General features: G+C 33.9%; 3 protein-coding genes and 1 pseudogene across 3 annotated transcripts; all 4 read left to right on the forward strand.

The window, feature by feature from the left end:
- The first annotated feature begins 2,191 nt into the window (after positions 1 to 2,191).
- On the forward strand, positions 2,192 to 3,228 carry LOC125814244 (receptor-like protein kinase HERK 1; annotated as a pseudogene).
- Positions 3,229 to 6,353: 3,125 nt separating this feature from the next.
- LOC125814254 (receptor-like protein kinase HERK 1) lies at positions 6,354 to 7,427 on the forward strand. The gene has a single exon (XM_049493720.1). It carries the CDS (start codon positions 6,354 to 6,356, stop codon positions 7,425 to 7,427), a length of 1,074 nt encoding a protein of 357 aa, XP_049349677.1.
- A 1,766-nt stretch (positions 7,428 to 9,193) lies between these two features.
- LOC125815978 (receptor-like protein kinase HERK 1) lies at positions 9,194 to 9,553 on the forward strand. Its single transcript, XM_049495558.1, has one exon. The coding sequence runs from the start codon at positions 9,194 to 9,196 to the stop codon at positions 9,551 to 9,553; it is 360 nt and encodes a 119-aa protein (XP_049351515.1).
- A 2,537-nt stretch (positions 9,554 to 12,090) lies between these two features.
- LOC125815798 (receptor-like protein kinase HERK 1) lies at positions 12,091 to 21,478 on the forward strand. Its single transcript, XM_049495356.1, has 2 exons — positions 12,091 to 12,946; positions 21,178 to 21,478. The coding sequence occupies exons 1-2, from the start codon at positions 12,273 to 12,275 to the stop codon at positions 21,476 to 21,478; spliced, it is 975 nt and encodes a 324-aa protein (XP_049351313.1). The 5' UTR covers positions 12,091 to 12,272.
- The last annotated feature ends 282 nt before the right edge of the window (positions 21,479 to 21,760 follow it).

A 21,760-nucleotide genomic window follows, 5' to 3' on the forward strand; every position in this document is an offset into this window, starting at 1 on the left:
AGATCTCTGGAGATTCTTATCTCATTCCATTCCACTGACTTAACCAGTAACCTATGGTGAGAACACTTTGTGCATAGCTTAAATATTGACGAAGTCTGGAAATTACAATCCATGCAACATGTATCCTTAATAGCTGTAGATTTTTATTTGTGATCTTTGATAACTTTGTGTTAAGCTTTTTGTGGTAAGTCTTGTCTCCCATGGGGTTAAATTATCAATTTTACTTGCTCGTGTTGGTCCATTCAATGCGATCAATTATTTTATGCTATGCATTCACAAGTGTAAAAGTGATGAGGTTTTAAATTTAGTTTTGTCAAAATAGACAAATAAAAACATACAAGAATGAATAGGAGATGGAAAGAGGGCTAAGGTATACTATGATATGATTCACTTTTGTAATATTGAGAAGAATAAAAGATAAAAAAACAGAACGTGAAATCTGCGGTATGAAGTATTTTTTCTCATAACTGTTAAATTATAATTAATTGAGATGTAATTATGGCGTGAACAGGAATGTCCTCCGTATTGGGGTCGTGCAGTGTACGGGCTATTTCGAGCAATGTTCAATTCCTTTTGTGCTTTGATATATAATTTGTCAAATACTATCAAAATATTATTATGTCTTATGTCCTAATATATGTTGTCATTCCTTTTCATCTTGAGTTGGGGAGTCTAAGATCTCATCATTGTACATTTCACAATGACACTTTGCATTACCGTCAACTAAAAGATTTTATCGCTTCATTCTCTACGCATTAGACTTATTTAGTGAGCTCGCTCCTTGAAATGTAAGACATTGGGCCTGTGCTAACACTTGAGCATACATATAAGTAAGCTCTGTGAAATGTAAGGCGTTGGGCACGGGCCATACTTATCTAGTATTATATATATTTTTGAATATTTGAACACTAATGGACAAATAAAACTTAAAAGAATTTTTAAAAATAGATTCAAGTCTAAATTTTTTTAATTGTATTAAACATTACATTGAAATTTATTTTTTGATTCAATTCATGATTTGAAAGCTTGTGTTTTGACTTCTAAACAGGCACGTTACAAACACAATTTTGCATAAAAATGAAAATAATATTCTTTGAAATGGTCGATCCCTCAACGTTTCAACCATTCATGAAGCTCTTTTGTTAGAATTGACCATTCTTCTGTAATTGAATGGTTTTTGAAAATAAAAGTCTTAAATTGAATAATTTTATTGATAGACTTTTTTTAGATAATTTTTCATAATTGAGTGATCTTTGAAGATATCTACTCCTAAAAAGACCTTAGTAGGTGTATTTTATTAAAAATATATCATTAGTAGTACAAATGCAAATGAAAAGAAAGCTGAAAAAGCTTAAGAATAAAATCCCAAAACAAAAAGCTAAGAAAAAAAAGCGGGACTAAAAGTAAAGCAAAAGCTAAAAAAACAGCTTTTTGATTTTATTCTTTAAAAAGGTATTTTTAAATAATTATAAAACTAAGTTAAGTGATATAGCTAAATAATTTCACATATTTGAATAATTTTTTGAATACTTCCGATATTATGAGAATTTAGTTTGATATTTTAATATTTATGAGTGGATTTGATCTTTGATATTGAATATTTTGATATTTTATTATTTTTGGGGTCTATGTTTTTATATATAAGTTAAAAAAATATAAATATTTTACTAAATTAGATTATTTTTTTCATGACAAATCCTAAAGTAATTTTTAAGAGAAAGTGAGAAACGCTTTATTGATATAAAATTTAATAACCTTTGCTAAATAATTTCGCATAGAGATTTTCCAAAGAATCTATGCCTAAAAGCTAACATAGATTATGTGCAGGGAATATTAATTGATTATAATTTAATGATGTATAAGTGTGTGATCAAATTTATGGATAATGACTTTTGGCTTCTCTCACTCAACAGATAAGAATTTTCAGTCTCTCATCTTCACCTCCAAATCTCCATTGTTGTGGTAAAATCATAGCTTCCTCAAGATTCTGTGCGTTTACATATATTAGTGATTTTCATGTTGAAGCTTCTATTATAGTTGCAATTGTTCTACATCTTTCTTAGGGTTCATATCTTTTTTTAAAAGAATTTGTTATCTACTTGAAGACTTAATGTGATTTTGCTTTCAAGATAAGAGGTAGGAGTAGATCAAAGGCATAGATTCATTTATGTATTAATGGTGGTAGCATATCATGGGAAGCAAGCATTCCAAGGGAACAACTTCCACTAGTGATCCAGTTCCATTTGAAAGTGGTCGAATTCCTTTGGCAGCTTTGCAGGAAGCAACTAACAATTTTGATAACAAGTATCTCATTGGAGAGGGTGGCTTTGGAAATATTTACAGGGGTGTTTTGTGTGATGGCACAAAGGTAGCCTTGAAAAGGCGTAAACTTGAGTCCCAACAAAGTATTGAAGAGTTCCGAACAGAAATTGAAATGCTCTCACAGCTCCGCCATCCGCATCTGGTTTCATGGATGGGATACTGTGATGAAAATAATGAGATGATTCTAATTTATGAGTATATGGAGAATGGGACCCTCAGGAGCCACTTGTATGGGTCAGATCTACCCACTATGAGATGGGAACAGAGGCTGGAGATATGTATTGGGGTAGCCAGAGGTCTGCATTACCTTCATACTAGCGGAATTATACATTGTGATGTCAAGTCTACAAACATATTGCTTGATGAGAATTTTGTGCCAAAAATTACTGATTTTGGATTATCCAAGAAAGCGCCTGAGCTTGAACAAACTCATGTTAGGACAGTCGTGAGAGGAACTCTTGGCTACCTTGACCCTGAATATTATATAACGGAGAAACTGACAGAAAAATCTGATGTTTATTCTTTCGGTGTTGTTTTATGTGAAGTTGTTTGTGCTAGGCCTGCAATAGATTCATCTCTTCCGAGGGAGCAGGCCTAGCACAAACACCTTCACAACTCAAACAAAGCATAGATCCCAAACTTCAGGGCAAAGTAAGACCAGATTCCCTCAGGAAGTTTGGAGAAACAGCGGTGAAATGTTTAGCTTATTCTGGTGTAGATAGGCCATCTATGGGTCCTGTGCTGTGGAATTTGGAGTATGCACTTCATCTCCAAGAGCCTGTAATTCAAGAAAACAGTAGCATCCCTATTGGCGAGCTATCACTGCAAATCAATGATTTCAGTCATGTTGATGCCAGTTCTAATGCTGCTCAGATCGGGACATTAAATTCGTACATCTCTCTATGAGGTTATAAGTCTGAGATAACTAAGTGAAAATGGTACATACCTTCCTTAGGTGTTTGTTAATTCCACTTGGGCTGAGTTGTATATTGAAAGAATGTTAACTTTGAAAATATGCATTGTTCTACCAGTGGATCCTCTTTTCATTTATTTTTTGAGAAGTAACAACAATTTCCCTTTCTCATGAACTGTTTCTAATAACAAGTGATAGATTTGGGACATTAAAGTTGCATCCTATTTGGTCAGTCTCTTCAGGAGATCCAAATTGTTTGCTCAGTGTTGTCATCCACGTGTCAACTTTCTTTGAATAATTCATCCTTGAATCATAATTATATTCATTCTTATGGGAATGGGAATGAAAAACAAGAGATACTTTTTATCGAAAGATGGAAATTTTGTCTATTTGGTGTTGAAAACCTTATGATGTTACATGAGGTAATAAGCATAGTCTAGTATGAAATATGATCTTTCTTTTTAGAATATCATCATATTGTTTAGTGACGACCTCCTGCTTACATATCTTCATTCTTTTTTTCTTATATATATAATGGTGGTGTCTGGTCCATCTGTTGCGTACCTTGGTAATTCCACCAGTACAAGTATCAGGTACCATTCAATTACTTTTTCTTAGAACAAGTAATAAATTCCTTCATAATTCAAACTGTAATTGCTTAGTTTCATGACTGGTCATACTTGAATGGTTCCCTCAATATGTTGTTCACCACGTCTACGCACTTAAATATTAGAGATTTTCTTGTTGAAGATGTATACTGGAAGTTTCTTGCTGCTTGAAAAGCATCATCGGAGACACACCATTGTGCAACTTTGAGGTTGTCCAGTTTAAAGTATTTGAGCTCAGAGAACTCTGAATATTTCACTTCCCAAAGTAAAACATACATGAAACTGTTGATGTTATTGATTTATTTTTTATGGCGTTTGAGTGTTTATGCTCAGTTCTAAGCACTGTTTATGTCCAAATTCTGGAATTGCGAAACTCCATTTTTTTGAGTTCAACATGTATTCAAATTCAAGTTAGTTTACTGTGGGGGAAACCGCAAAAGTAACTGAATGGATCAGTCTTTTAGTTCTCCCAGATTAGAATATCAAAGGAGGGCATTGCAGATGCCTGGGGCAGCAATGACGTCTTCTAAGGCTAGAAGACCACCGGAAGACACCTATGACTATAACATGTTGTGAAAAAAGTAGCGCTGTAACACCTAGTATTCAACATTGGCCCGAGGCATTTTCTCTACCCTTCTTACCCTGAAAAAGCAGAGATAGCTTACGTTCTTGAACCGATTACCATCTTTTGCTCTGGACCAATAAGGGGCAGTAAAGTACAGGAATATTTCCCTATTGTCCATCGACTACGCCATTAGGCCCTGACTCACCCTCCATGGACAAACCTTACGGATAGGTTTTTGAGGCATTGGAATTTCACCAATGTTTGCGTTACTCGAATGGTTGTTGTCCAATTCTTTTTTTCAACTTTTAGCACTGTTTTCCAGTTTTTTTTTTTTTTTTTAATTCAGCTATGGGAACTTCCCTATATTTGATTTAGTTCTTATTTTGGAGGAGTGAATATTTATTCTGGCACCTAAAGTTTATTTATTTGGTTTAATTCTTAAATTCATTAATTCAATGAACATAAGCATTAAAATGGAAAGAGCTCCACATCCTTATAAATATTACATCTAAATTATACACTACATTCCTGTATACATACAAAATAAAACAATAACCATTAATTCATCAATTATTACATCACAATTGCACCTCCTCTATAATAAACAATTATTTTGTGAGAGATAATATCACACATGGTCACTCAACTATAGAGTTCTATCTTAGAAGTCACTCAACTTTGATTTTTAACCCAAAAAGTCACTCAACTATATATGGGGTTTTTTCTCAAAAAGTCACTCAACTTTGATATTTAATCCAAAAGTGATTCAACGATCGGTTTTTCTCTCATAAAGTCATTCAACTATAAAAGTTTTACTTATAAAGTCACTCTATCTATTTAATTAATTTTTCATTAAAATTTGTTGATATGTAATTTTTATTTAAAACCAAAATTTTAAGAAATAAAAATATATTTAACTAAAAACTATATTGAGAAATTAAATCCCTCTGCATACCGTTGATTTTTCTATCATTTCAAATTAATTCCATTTATTGTAATATGTTCTTTTTTTTGGTTAAGAATCAACACCACGTCGGTCTTGGAACAATTCATAAATATCTACATTTAAAAGTTACACACTGCTGCTGATTAATCATGCACAAATATAAGGCCAAATGATTTGAATAGACATCTTTTTACTTTTTAGTGGGTTAAATTAATAAAATAATTTAAATAGATATATTTTTACTTCTTAAAAATTAGTTTTAAATAAAAATCGAATATCAACAAATTTTAATGAAAAAATCAATTAAATAGATACAAGTAAAACTTTTATAGTTGAGTGACTTTCTAATAGAAAAATTTATAGACTTTTGAGTTAAAAATCAAAATTGAGTGACCTAAAAGAAAAGCTTATAGTTAAGTAACTTTTGAATTAAAAGCCAAAGTTAAGTTATTCTCTAAGAAAAAAGTTCATAGTTAAGTGATCATCAATGATATTATCTCTATTTTTGCTTTCACCTTTACTTCCTTGGTGAATCACTCGAACTCACAACCTTAAGGTTGGAAGTGAGGGTGCTTACCGTCCGAGCAACTCCTTCCTGTGTCACAAGGATTAGTTATTCCATTTTCTATTTTGTATAAATTAATACATAGATTTCCTTCTAACTTATATATGTATTAATTATGTGAGTTTCTAAATTGTCAGTCAAACGTCGTATTCATCTGATACATAAATAACTTATTTTCTATTTGTCTGTCTTTTTTACCGTATAAGGCACAACGGTAGCCTCAACCCATACGGTAATATAATGCAGTTAGTTTGGGGGGAAAAATTAAATTCGTAGTTGAGTCACAGCAGAGCAGTGTTTTCGTATAGCTAAATGGATAATGAGGTGTTTGACTTTTGGGTTCTCTCCCTCTACAGTTTCAGTCTCTCGCTTCTGTTTTTATGTTTGTGATTTGATTCCTCAATTTTTACTTTGATTAATGGTTTTCGCACACCATGGGAAGCAAGCATTCCAAAGGAACAACTGATGGAATGCCTTTTGCAGCTTTGCAGGAAGCAACTAACTACTTCGATGAACGTTTGATCATTGGAGAGGGTGATTTTGGGGAGGTTTACAGGGGTGTTTTGTGTGATGGCACAAAGGTGGTCCTGAAAAGGCTGAAAAGGCGTTACCTTATGTCCGGACAAGGTATTGAAGAGTTCCGAACAAAAATTGAGATGCTCTCTCAGTTCCGCCATCCCTATTTGGTTTCATTGATAGGATACTGTGATGAAGGAAATGAGATGATTCTAATTTATGAGTACATGGAGAATGGGAACCTCAGTAGCCATTTGTATGGATCAGATCTACGTCTTCCCACTATGAGCTGGGAGCAGAGGCTGGAGATATGCATCGGGGCAGCCAGAGGTCTTCACTACCTTCATGCCAACGCAGTTATACATTGTGATGTCAAATCTACAAACATATTGCTTGATGAGAATTTTGTGCCAAAAATTACTGATTTTGGACTATTCAAGAAAGGGCCTGAGCTTGATCGAATCCAAACTACCAAAATTATGAAAGGACCAATGGGCTACCTTGACCCTGAATATTATAGAACCCTATGGCTGACAGAAAAGTCTGATGTTTATTCTTTTGGTGTTGTTTTATTTGAAGTTCTTTGTGCTAAGCCTGCTGTAGGTCGTTATCTTTCGAGGGAGATGGTTAGTTTTGCTGAATGGGCAATGTATTGGATGAAGAATGGGCAACTGGAATGCATCACAGATCCCAATCTTCTGGGAAAAATAAGACCAGATTCCCTCAAGAAGTTTGGAGAAACAGCTGAGAAATGCTTAGCTGATTCTGGTGTAGATAGGCCATCTATGGGTGAGGTGCTGTGGAATTTGGAGCATGCACTTCATCTCCAAGAGGCTGTCATGCAAGAAAACAGTATCATCCCTCTTGGCAAGCTATCACCGCAAATTAATGATTTCAGTCATGTTGATGCCAGTTGTAGTGCTGCTCAGATCGGAACATCAAGTTCGTATTGTGATCTCTCTAGTGATGATGATGCTATAAGTCCGAGATAACTAAGTGAAAATGGTAAATACCTTCTTTAGGTGTTTGTTGATTCCACATATGAATATTTATTTTTGGCTTTCGTAACTATTTATTTAACTAGGTTCTGAGTTGTATATATATAGAAATAATGCATTGCTCTACCTGTGGATTTGAGGTGTCCGGTTGTTTCGCATGTTGTGTATTCTTAGAAAAAGTAATGAAGTTTCATGTCAAATTCCATCATAATGCAAACTGTAATTGCTTAGTTTCATGACTGGTCATACTTTAATGCTTCCCTCAATATGTTGTTCATCATGTCTAAGCACTTAAATATTAGAGATTGTCTTGTTGAAGATGTATGTATACCGGAAGCTTAGGTTGTTGCTTCTTCAACTTTTCAAGAAGGCAGCAAATGATTGTACTCAAGACCAATAGAGTCCAATTTCTTAATACATAATATGTGTATCAAGTAACACTAGCAGTAATACTAACAAAATAAACATGTTCTGGCATAAAAGAAAAATGCACTCGTATGAACATATATATCACAGTCAAGGAGATAATCTTCTAGCCCAGTCAGGAGGTTACATTGTATATAGCAACTACGAATGCATTGTTTGCCATATATTCGCGCTGTGTAGTTTGAATTTCTTGAGTTGAATTGGCAATAGAGCAGCTATACTAGTTTACTTCAATGCTTCTTAGAGATACTTCAAGGGATTTTCTCAAGCTGCTTACATTTCATTGAAATAAAATGTTCAAAGCTTAGGAAAAGCATCATTCGAGACAGACCATTGTGCAACTTTGAGGTTGCATAATTCCAGTTTTAATTCGTGTGTTAGTGAACTATGCACGTTTAACCTTCAATTATTTGAAGTGTGTGATTTTGATCCTTGAAGTTAACTATTTAACAAAATGATTATTTGAAAATATAGAAGAATTAAAATTATATTCAATTTTTTTAACAAAATATACAATTAGAATAATTATCTTAAATATATAAAATTGATCTCATTTGCTTCTCTGTTTGCTCTGTTTTTTATTTATTAGCAACTCATTCTTCCTCTCTTTTTTGAATGGTTACTAATCAAGATCAAATATGATTACATTTGAAAGGGTTTAGTCGGTGAACATACTCCTTAAAGTTATCAATGGTGTCCTAACAATTTTTAGTCTTAAAAAAATTTAGCATCTAATTTTTATTTTTTATACACATAAATCTTCAAACATTTAAAATCATCAACCCTTCAATTTATTTTACTTTATATATTTTAAAATAATCATTTGGTTAAAATTAGTTAACTTTGTTGACTTAAATGACGAAAACTTGCAACATAGAAACTAAAATAGGAATAATTATGCAACAATACAGGGATTAGAATCGCTATTTCCCGTTTGGATAATGTTTTTGGCTTCACTCACTCTACAGTCTACAGTTTCCAATCTCTCGTTTTCTCCTCCAAATCTCTCACAACTTGTGTTCTGCTTACATTTATGTGTGATTTTCATGTAGAAGCTTCTATTGATCAAAGTCATGGATTCCTTTATCTACTAATGGTAATAGCAAACCATGGGAGGCAAGCATTCCAAGGGAACAACTTCGACAAGTCATCGAGTTCCTTTTGCAGCTTTGCAGAAAGCAACTAACAACTTCGATGAAAATTAGTTTCTCATTGCAGATGGTGGATTTGGGAAGGTTTACAGTGGTGTTTTGTGTGATGGAACAAAGGTCGCCTTGAAAAGGCGTAAACTTGAGTCCTCACAAGGTATTGAAGAGTTCCAAACAGAAATTGAGATGCTCTCTCAGCTCCGTCATCCCTATCTGGTTTCATTGATTGGATACTGTGATGAAAATAATGAGTTGATTCTAATTTATGAGTACATGGAGAATGGGAATCTCAGTAGCCATTTGTATGGCTCAGATCTACCCAGTATGAGCTGGGAGCAGAGGCTGGAGATATGCATTGGGGTAGCCAGAGGTCTGCACTACCTTCATACTAGCCGATTTATACGTTGTGATGTCACGTCTGCAAACATATTGCTTGATGAGAATTTTGTGGCGAAAGTTGCTGATTTTGGAATATCCAAGACAAGCACTGAATTTGATGAAACCCATCGTAGCACAGTCGTGAAAGGATCTTTTTGGCTACCTTGACCCTGAATATATTAAAAGCCTATAGCTGACAGAAAAATCTGATGTTTATTCTTTCGGTGTTGTTTTATGTGAAGTTGTTTGTGCTAGGCCTGCAGTAGATCAATCTCTTCCGAGGGAGCAGTTAAACTTAGCTGAATGGGCAATGAATTCGCAGAAGGGGGGACAACTCAAAAAAATCATAGATCCCAATCTTGTTGGCAAAATAAGACCAGATTCCCTCCGAAAGTTTGGAGAAACAGCAGTGAAATGCTTAGCTGATTCTGGTGTAGATAGGCCATCTATGGGTGAGGTGCTGTGGAGTGTGGAGTATGCACTTCGTCTCCAAGAGCCTGTAATTCAACATAATCCTGAAGAAAACAGTACCAACTAATATTTCACTTCTATTAGGATCATGTATAAAGTCGGAGCATAGGATTATGTTGACCCATTTTCAACCAGCCCATTTGCCACCACTAATCTCTAAGAAGCACTGAAGTAAACTAGTGTAGCTACTCTATTGCCAATTCAGCTCAGGAAATTCAAACAACAAAACACGAAGATATGGCAAATGAAGCATTCGTAGTTACTATACATCCTCTCGATTGGGCTAGAAAATCATCTCCTTGACTGTGATATGTTCTTTCCAAGTTCATCTGAGTACATGTGCAATTTTCTTTTATACCAGAACATGTTTATTTTGCTAGTATTATTTGATACAAATTATTAAGTAAGAAAATGAACTGTTATTTCTAATACAGAACTTTTTCTTAGGCTTATTTGAGGGGATGGGCAGCTAATTCAGGTAACTCTAACACCATACTGATCAAAATAAATGCAACTTTATAGTAAGTTGAGCAAATCAATTATACAGAGCTAGCATCCTATGCTCCTACATAGAGATGCATCATCATCAAAATGAGAAGGGATTTTCTCAAGCTGTTATGTTTCATTAAAACCAAATGTTCATGAGCTTAGGAAGCATCATTGGAGACGGACCATTGTGCAACTTTGAGGTTGTTTAATTTTAAGTATTTGAACTCACGGAACTCCAAATATTTCACTTCCCAAAGTAAACACACATGAAATTGTTGATGTTGTTGGTTTATCTTTTTATGTTTTTTGAGTGCTGTCCAATTTTTCGGTACTGCTTATGTTCAGTTCTAAGCATTGTTTATGTTCAAATTTTATGTCTAATTTATGGAATTGAGAAATTCTAAATTTTTGAGTTCAACATCTATTCACCGAATGGGTCTTTTAGTTCTCCAAGATTAGAATTTCAAAGGACGACGTTGCAAATGTCCAGGGCGGACATGACTTCTTCTAAGGCTAGAAGACCATGAGAAGGTGGACATGACTTCTTCTAAGGCTAAAAGACCATAAGAAGACACCCATGACTATAGGATGTCGTGAAAGAAACACATCACTGTAGTCCTGGTATTCGAACATTGGCTCGAGGCATTATCTCTACCCCTTCTTATCCCGAAAAAGCAAGAGCACCTTACACTATGAATACAAATAAATTTTATGGAGCTATCAATTGATTTAGAGGAGCCTACTTGATGAACAATGGAGAATTTCGAGTAGAAGTGTGGATGATCGTTGATCACTCAACTTTTGGTAATTGACCATTATAGTTGTTCAACTTTATTTTATCTTGTAAAAGTCACTCGCCTTTGCTTAGTTAGCTTTCATATTTATTTTAGTATGAAATGTAACTTTTGGTACCAATTTAATGACTTCGTAGTTGTAGATTTTAGAAAAGAACATTTTTTTAAAAATCAAAATTAATATTTAAATTTATTCGAGACCCAATCCATTATAATGACAAAAAAAATTGAAATCATCAATAGAAAATCAATGTATTTAGGACGAAAGAAAGAAGGCCATACATTGAAATGAAATTTCCCAAGAAAACTTTCATTTAATTCACTCAATTGAAAAAAATAAAATCACAATTTTGAATTCGAGTCTTGAAAAAGTAAAAAATCTTTGTAGGGAGCTCTTGCAAAGTTATCTTGATATTAAAATTAAGTGATACACATAAAAACTAATTTCCAAATTCAACTTTGAACTTGGTTTAGGAGACAATTTCTTTTTCATTTTTCTTGTGTTTGGAAATATTTAGTACTCCCTCAATCCTTATTACTTGTCAAATATTACCTAATTTGATTTTTCATTTTACTTATTATATTTTTAACAAATCAAAGAAGAATAATTTATTTTTCTTATTATACCCTCAATTTATTATCATTGAACTAATGTCTTTGAAATGTAGTGAGTAGATATATTTGGGACCCTATTAATAAATAGGGTAAAATGATAAACTTACTATATCAATTTTATTTTTTTAATAAGTGTGTTAAGTCAAAATTTGACAAATAAAAAAAGTACAATGGGTGTAAAAGAAAAAAATATCTAATTTTGCTAGCTATTTATCAATATAAAAGCACTATAAAGTCTTCAATACATCAATTTGGTGTTGACTACCCCCACCCACCAAGCTTGAATGAGGTGTTTGACTTTTGAGTTTTTCCACTGTACAGTTTCAGTCTCTGGTTTTCTGCAAATCAGAGGTTCCTCAAATTTCTGTTTTGTTTACATCTAGATGCTTCGCAATTGTTCCAGATCATGTTTTTTCTTTAAAGTATTTGTTATCAACTTGAAACCTTATTGTGATTTTGTTTAGGAGTAGGTCAAAGGCATGGATGGATTCCTTTATGTATTAATGATTTAGCACACCATGGGAAGCGAACATTCGAAGGGAACAGTTCCTCAAGAAAGTTTTCAACTTCCTTTTGCAGCTTTGCAAGAAGCAACTAACAACTTCGATGACAAGTTTTTCATTGGAGAGGGTGGATTTGGGAAGGTTTACAGGGGTGTTTTACGTGATGGAACAAAGGTGGCCCTGAAAAGGCGTAATCGTTTGTCCCGACGAGGTATTGAAGAGTTCCGAACAGAAATTGAGATTCTCTCACAGTTCCGCCATCCCAATTTGGTTTCATTGATTGGATACTGTAATGATAACAATGAGATGATTCTAATTTTTGAGTATTTAGAGAATGGGAACCTCTGGAGCCATTTGTATGGGTCAGATCTACGTCTACACAATATGAGCTGGGAGCAGAGGCTGGAGATATGCATCGGGACAGCCAGAGGTCTCCACTACCTTCATACTAGCAGAGTTATACATGGTGATGTCAAGTCTGCAAACATATTGCTTGATGAGAATTTTGTGCCAAAAATTGCTGATTTTGGAACCAGGAAAGGGACTGACCTTGATCAAACCCGTCTTAGCATAAGGATAATAGGAACAAGGGGCTACATTGCCCCTGAATATGCTATGAGGGGACAGCTGACAGAAAAATCTGATGTTTATTCTTTCGGTGTTGTTTTATTCGAAGTTCTTTGTGCTAGGTCTGCCATACTTCAATCTTTTGTAAGGGGCATGGTTAGCTTTGCTGACTGGGCAGTGGAGTTGCAGAAGAAGGGACAATTGGAACAAATCGTAGATCCCAATCTTCTGGTCAAAATAAGACCAGAGTCCCTCAGGAAGTTTGGAGAAACAGCGATGAAATGCTTAGCTGGTTCTGGTGTAGATAGGCCATCTATGAGCGATGTGCTGTGGAATCTGGAGTATGCACTTCATCTCCAAGAGCCTGTCATTCCAGATGATCCTGAAGAAGACAGTAGCTTCCCTATTCGCGAGCTATCACCGCTAATCAATGATTTCACTCATGTTGATGCCAGTTTTAATATTGGAACATCAAACTTGGATGATATCTCTAGTGATGAGGTTATAAGTCCTTGATAACTAAGTGAAAATGGTACATACCTTCCTTAGGTGTTTGTTAATTCCACTTATGTTTCCTGAATCATATGAATATTTATTTTTGGCTTTAGTAATAATTTATTTTACTAAGTTCTGAGTTGTATATAGAAAGAATGTTTACTTTGAAAACATGCATTGCTCTACCTGTGGATATGGGGTGTCCGGTTGTTTCACATGTTGTGTATTGTTTTCAATAGGTCTTTTCATGCATAGAAAATCATTAGTGCAAGTCTTTCCAAATCATGGAATAATTTTGAGCCTCTGGGAAGAACTGGTAACGTATTTCTTTGATACCGTTTATTCCCTCATCCATGTGTCAACCTTCTTTGAAGAATGAAAATGCAAAATAAATGGCTGAAGTTACCTTTGCACGATGGAATTTCTGTCCATTACCTGTTGAACACCTTATGATGTTACATGAGGTAATAAGCATAGTCTAGTATGAAACAAGATCTTTCCTTTTAGAGTATCATCATATTGTTGAGAGACAACCTGCTTGAATGTCTCCATTCATTTTTGGTTGGGCCCATCTGAACCGCACCTTGGCTATTCCACTGGTTACCTGCAACCTTCCACCAGGTATCAGGTACCATTCAACTTTTTTCCTTAGAACAAGTAATAAAGTTTCATGTCAAATTCCATCATAATGCAAACTGTAATCACTTAGTTTCATGACTGGTCATGCTTGAATGCTTATGTCAATACGTTATGCATTACTAAGCACTTAAACATCGGAGATTGTCTTGTTGAAGATGTATACCGGAAGCTTCTTGCTTCTTCCTGATGTGATTTACAGACAGCGTTTTGTTGCTTACATCTTTTCTTAGTATGTTTTAGACAGTTAATAGGCATTGAGTTTGCACTTTGTTTATAGTATGATCACCAAAAGGAACAAGAAATATTTGAACTATAATGAAAGTTATGGATTCTGATGGCTACTCCATAGCAGTGTTTCCTTAGTAATCTATGAAGTTGCATTTATTTGGTGAACTACCTAGATGACTCGAAACTCATTATAATAAGAAATAGTATTATTAGTTTCTCTTGTCTTTTTTTTCCCTTGGATAAATAAAAGTTTTATTAGGACCAGCCCACTTTAGCCCATAAACCCAATATTATGTGGCATATACAAGGTTTATTTGGTCTTATTTTCAGAAACACAAGAGAAAAAAATCAAGAGAGATTCGTTTTCGTTTTAGAGATTGAGAGAAAAAGAGAAAATTCCTGTTTTTGTTTCTGGAAATTTTCTGCTCAGGCAGTCCGCTTCAGACAGAGTTTGCCGCTTCGTTAACCGTTGGATTGTGCTCAAATTTGAAGTAGGAGTTCTCAGCATCTGGTTCTTGCAATTCAACGGTGGAGATCGGATTTGTAGGTCTGTAGCTTCTGATTTTGGGGAGTGAACAGTAGCTCGTTTTTGGGTGAAATCTGGATTTCCAACGCCTCAGGAAACTAGGGCTAGAGCTAGCCGGAAAAAGAAGGGTAAGAACCTTTATCTCGAAAGAGATTAAGTAAGGCAAGTTTCTGACCATTAATTCTGTAACAAAGGAGCGTAGAATTCCTCCTTGCTTTCCCCTTTGACCTGTGCCAAACTCCACTTTTGTTGTTGCCAGGTTTTCCTTTAATTCTCTAGTTTTGGTGCAATCTTGTTTTGTTGTTGCTCGTTGTTTGGCGCTTGTTTTGTGGCCAATTTTGGACAACAATTTTGTAACTCTTGGTGTTTATAGTGGACCTTTTGGTCCTGTGGTTTTTTACTCTTCACATCAAAAGGTTCTCCACGTAAATCGTTGTGTCTTGTGTGATTGACTTATTCTTAACTGCTTGTTTTTGTTTGGTTGATATACTTGTTGTCCATTCTTCGTATTGCTTGATTTGGTTTGTCTTCTCTTGGTTCAAATTGAATGGAAAAGTTAGACTTGAGTATTATTCCGCTGTTATCCTGTCGGGCATTCTTGTTAGTGCCTTGCCTTTCCCATCATTCCGGTGGAAAATTTCAATTTGAATTCTTCTATTGGCGCTGTATTCTTTAACAATTTTATGCATCTTCCAACAGTTGAGTAATCCTTGCAAATGCTTCTATTTTGTTTCTTTTGTATAAGTTTCATTTTGATTTATTGTCTTGCCACTATAGGCAACATGAAATAAGTATTATTTTGTCCTCGATTATGTGCAAATCAGTTAATTTGGTTTGCTATAATCGTACATAATGGCTTAAGCTATATTAATCATGTGCAAGGTCTTGATAGACAAAACAATAGCTCTTTGTTTGAAACAAAAATGTTATAATTTTGTTAGGATCAAATACTGTTTAAGAAACTGTTTCATCTTTTATTCGATATTCGTAAAACAAAATCCAAGTTTTGTCCCAGACTTCTAATGTTGGATATGTCACTTTCCCGCGAGGGATAAAAGGAGAGACACACAATAATTATCCAAAGGCAGCTTGAATAGTCTAGTCTTCTTCTCCTCCAAATCTCCACGAAAACTATTAATGGTTGCACTCCACACACCATGGGAAGCAAGTATTCCAAGACAACAACTTCCATAAGTGATACGAGTTCCTTTTGTAGATTTGCAGGAAGCAACTAACAACTTCGATGACAAAGTTGGAGGGCATAAATGTGAGCTAAGACCAAGCTAAATAGCATATTTATGTCTTATGCCTTGTTTTATTGTAGTTCTTGTTTTTGATATATGTCATTGTTTATTCTTGTTTTCAATAATCTGTCCTAGTATTGTGTTTATTGATTATAACACTATTTTATTGTCGTTTTTACTCCCTTCTGATAGACTTTTTGATAGCATCCATGTTACCCTGCTTGTACTAAAGTTGGCGGGTTACAATACAAAATTAAGAATATGTTTACCACGAAAGAGGTGTCCAAATTCAAGCCCAGAAAAAAGATTGGGCCACACAAAGCCCAATAAAAGAGTCCAAAAAGCTAAACGGATAAGTCAAAGTTTCCTAGTTTAAAAACTTCTTTATTTTAAAGTTTTCCTATTTTCCTAGTTTAAAGTTTCATAGTTTAAAGTTTACCTAGTTTAAAGTTTCATAGTTTAAAGTTTCATAGTTTAAAGTTTACCTAGTTTAAAGTTTTCATAAATGTAGGATTTAAATCTTATTCTATTTAGGATAGGTTTTCCCTATATATAGAGGTTGATTTTATTATTTTGAATAGACATGATTAATATTATTTGAGAGATTTCTCTTCTTTACACCTTTGTGTGTGGTGACTATGAATTTATCTTACAACCTTATAAGAACGATTTTTTAAGAGGTAAGATTAATTCTTAATTTGATATCTTTGGTTTCTATTCGTAAATTAAAGAAGGTGATTAGTCTTATACTAATTGTTGTCTCTAATTTCTTCGTAATAGGGGTCTAGATCACTGTTGATCTAAGTTCTTGAATTGACTCTATTAGTATCATAATTAGTTTTAGTTCGCTAATTTTGAATACTAAGATCAATTAGGGTTCTTAGCACTTTATTTTGAAATTGGGAATTTTATTCTTGAATTTCACATATCTTTCAATTTCTGTTTTTAATCCTTATAATTTCGCTTCTGCATTATTTTCTTGTTTATTTTGGTAACCTGATTCTTACCACTTTGTTTTATTTTCTTGTTGCTTACTATCTTTTCTTCACTGTCTCTTTCTTTTTCACTTGAGCTGAGGATCTCTCGGAAACAACTTTTCTACCTTTACGTGGTAATGGCAAAATCTGCATACATTCTACCATTCACATATCCCATTTGTGGGATTTCACTAGGTATGTCATTTTGTTGCTATCTTATCAAGAATATCACATCTTTCACGTATCTTTCTCATCCAACAAGGCATGATCACCGAACCTGCACTCAGGAATAATAATGCTTTGAAAAAGGCGTGATTCATTAAGTGAAAAACACTAACTAAATAGTTAGAGATGCCGCAAGCCAAAATCATAGAGCCTAATTGACTGGCTATGACCCTTTTTAGATCATTCTGTAATATTTCAGTGGTTGCCGCAAGGAATGATGTCATAATTCCTGCAAAGGTAATAACAATCAAAGTCGTAGGTGAGTATTCAAATATTCGGGAGCACCTTACTATCGTGAAAACATCAACTGTTATTATAGTAGCTACATGGATCAAAACGAATACTGAAATGAGACCTCCATAACATTACGTGACCAAGTATGCAGTTCCATTTGTGCAGATTTCCCAACAACACCAATGAAAAGTAAAATACAAATAAGAGTTATGACATTCAATCTAATCTCAAGAAATCCAAAAATTTCTAGGGCACTAGATTGAACAAAAAATGATTGAAAAGTCTACTATTTGAAATAAAGTAAAAAAAAAAACACAAGAACAAATTTGATCTTTCGTTTTTCTTAAAATAAGTTTTATATTATTTCATACTATATGTAATTCATATATAGGATAAAATAACACGAGATATTATAAATTTAAAATAAAATTTAATAATTTATTTAATTTGTAAAATTCCTACCGACCCCTCATCTGATGAAAGTCAATCAATCATCAATTATCTTTAGGGAGAAGACCAGAGTGATCAACTTTCGTCATCTCTTCCTTGTTTATGAACTCCGAGCTCTTAGATCTCACGTGTTAGTATTTTTTTTCTCTTTGATTTTCATAAAATGAAAGAAGAAATTGCAAGAAATACCTTCTTTTACTTTGTTAGTTGCAGTACGCTAGCTAGCTGCTTGGGTGTTAGAGGACTTGAAAATCATTGAAGAAAAGTGTCTGCTGTTAGATTTCAAACACCAAAGTCCAAACACTAAACAAGAAGTGGTAAGTTGTTTATTTTTCGTTTCTCATTTACTCAATATTGTTATCTATAAACTAATTGCATCTTATACAGATCTGAATCTGTTTTTTTCTTTTAAATCTCTGTGCTTTGTATAAATTTTGATGGTCAGTTTTTGGATTCGGTGTAAGTCTCTGTACCAATTTATGTGATGTAATTTGACAACAAGTTTAAGCAAAAAACGTTTTTTGAAATTTGTTGGTCTAAATTAAGTATGTTTGTCGGATTAAACCATTTAAATTGTTATTGAATATAGAAATTTGTTATTCTTTTTTAAAATGATTAAAAAACTCAGTATCTTTTGAGCTCAAATTAAACCTTAACTCAACAAGATCCATTTTAAATTTCTTCAAAGTTTCAAAACTTCAACATCCTTTTAATGGTAGAATTTTCTCCACAACTCCAAATTACTTGAAATTTTGAACATAGAATCAAAAAACACTAGAGAACATATGTAGTGTCAAAAACAACAACAAAAACACGAATTAAAACAGATTTTTGAAATTTTGGAACCGATTTCCATTTTTTTGGATTTTTTTTAATATGGGTGGATTTTTTTTAACTCCACAAATAATTTTAAAATTTTACCTCTATATATATATATATATATATATAATTAATGACGTGACCGAAATTTGAGGTGATTTAATGAAGAATTGAAAGAAGTTGAAAATTTGAGAGTTTTTGTTCTTCATGTGTTCTTGAGAGAGAAAAAGCAAAAAAGTACATTTGATCCAAAATCCTAATTGATAAGTGTTAAAAGTTGTTTGGGGTCTTGTTGAAGTAAAAAACGGTTCTGCAAAATTGGAGTTAAAAGAATAATGGCATAGATGAACCTTTTCTCAAATGACAATGACATAGATGAGCCAAACTTTTAACTGATGACACAAATAAGTTATTTCTCAAAGTTCGATGATATATTTGAGTATTTTTCCTAAAAAATATAACCAATTGCTATAAAATTAATATATTGGGCACTTGCATGTCACGGGCTATTGTAACTACCTTATATAAAATATTGGGCACATGCATGTAATATTAAAATAATAATCATAAATAATAACATTAGATTTGGTGAGTAATTGATAACAATGGTTATTCTACTTATAATATAAATGAGTTAACATAAAAATCTATAAGTACTTAGATTAAGAAAAATAAATATTATACATAATATAAAAGATATTACATCGATGAAAGAAATATCAAGGATAAAATAAATATTTTTAAGATAAATAAAAAAATGTGTGTTATTGTTAGTTAAGGGAGGAATTTGATTTTAAGGGATAATGCATAAGAACCCCTAAATTATTTTTAAAATAGAATAAATACACCCTAAATGCTGACGTGACATAGAGAATGTGTACTCTCTTTGAAGGCAAGTGAACAACGAAAAAATTGAATAAGGTGTGTCATTGTAATTTAGGGGATACTTGTGCCTTCTCTCGATCTTTTAAGCAAAATTGAGAGGGTAAATAATTTTGAACCATTAAATCTTACTCATTAATTTAATTTATGCAATTGTCCCAGTTGAAGTTAAAAATAGGACAAATGAAGAGAAAATGGAAAGGATACAATAGTCTCACTCTACACATGATGTAAATATCCATATAAAAACATAGGTTCGTGGATAAGCTTGCGATCAAGCCAGCATTACAAGTAGTTCAAGCACGTAACTTGCAGGTAGCCCATGCAGAAAACTTACAAGCAGGAAGAGGTGTCATGATGTGTCGTAGATGACGCATCATGGACTTCTCCTTTTAGCCAATAGCTTCTTTTTATCTATAAATATGAAGTCAGTTTCATAGTTTCATTTGTATAAAAGGAGACGCACAATAACTTAAGTTGTACGGACTCTTCACTTTCGATGCCACACCCGTGTCGGATTCTCCAAAAATATACTACTTTTAGAGAATCCGAAACACATCTGTTGACATTTTTTAAGAGTCCAAGCAACATAGACAATGACTATCTAAAGACGCTGCACGGAAAGACTTTTCAGTCTCTCGTCTTCTCATCCAAATCTCCAGTGTTGTGGTAAAATTATAGCTTCCTCAAGCTTCTGTTTTGTGTTTCCATGTACATGCTTCCTCTATTATACATAGTTGCAATCGTTCTAGATTGTATATGTTCTAGATTCCTCAATTAGTGTATATAGTTGCAATCGTTCTAGATTGTTATATGTTCTAGATTCCTCAATTAGTGTTTATTTAGTTTTACTTGTGTATATGTTTTCAACTTTGCCACAGCTTGCCCAGTCAAAGACTAGATTCCTTTATCTATTAATGGTTGCAGTCCACCATGAGAAGCAAGTATTCCAAGGAACGAACTTACATAAGTGATACTACGAGTTATCGCATTCCTGTTGAAAGTAGTCGAATTTCTTTTGCAGCTTTGCAGGAAGCAACAAACAACTTTAATAAGAACTCGTTAATTGGATTGGGTGGCTTTGGGACGGTTTACAGGGGTGTTCTGTGTGATGGCACAAACGTGGCCTTGAAAAGGTGTAAACTTCAGTCCTCGCAAGGTATTGAAGAGTTCCAAACAGAAATTGAGATGCTCTCTCACTTCCGCCATCCCTATCTGGTTTCACTGATTGGATATTGTGATGAAAATAATGTGACGATTCTAATTTTTGAGTACATGGAGAATGGGAACCTCAGTAGACATTTGTATGGGTCATATCTACCCACTATGAGTTGGGAGCAGAGACTAGAAATATGCATTGGGGCAGCCAGAGGTCTTCATTACCTTCATAACAACGCAGTAATACATCGTGATGTCAAGTCTACAAACGTATTGCTTGATGAGAATTTTGTGGCAAAAATTACTAATTTTGGACTATCCAAGATAAGGACTGAGCTTGATCAAACCCATGTTAGCACAGTCGTGAAAGGAACTTTAGGCTACCTTGACCCTGAATATCTTACACGGGGAAAGCTGACAGAAAAATCTGATGTTTATTCTTTTGGTGTTGTTTTATTCGAAGTTCTTTGTGCTAGGCCTGCCATAGGTCATTATATTTCGAAGGAGATGGTTAGTTTGGCTGCATGGGCAATTGATTCACAGAAGAAGGGACAGTTGGAACAAATCGTAGACCCTAATCTTGCAGCCAAAATAAGACCAGAATCCCTCAGGAAGTTTGGAGAAACAGCGGTGAAATGCTTAGCTGATTCTGGTGTTGATAGGCCATCTATGAGTGATGTGCTGTGGAATCTGGAGTATGCACTTCATCTCCAAGAACCTGTCATTCAAGATGATCCTGAAGAAAACAGTACCATTCTTATTGGGACAAATCAATGATGCCGGTTCTTCTGCTGCTCAAAACATCAAATTCCACTTAGGTTCATGAATCATATGAAGATTTATTTTTTGTTTTTGTAACAATTTAGTTACCAAGTTCTGATTTCTATATAGAAAAGAAAGCTAACTTTGAAAACATGCATTGCTCTATTTTATTAGGGGTGTCCGGTTATTTCATATGTTGTATAATATTGTTTTCAGTAAGTTGTTAGAAAATCATTCCAGTGTATACTATCATGTTAGTTGAAGGCTTTTCAAAACATGGAAAAGTTTTGAGCCTCT

Source organism: Solanum verrucosum, unplaced genomic scaffold, assembly GCF_900185275.1.
Source record: "Solanum verrucosum unplaced genomic scaffold, falcon-dt-bn FXZP01000085.1, whole genome shotgun sequence".
Classification (NCBI taxonomy): Eukaryota; Viridiplantae; Streptophyta; class Magnoliopsida; order Solanales; family Solanaceae; genus Solanum; species Solanum verrucosum.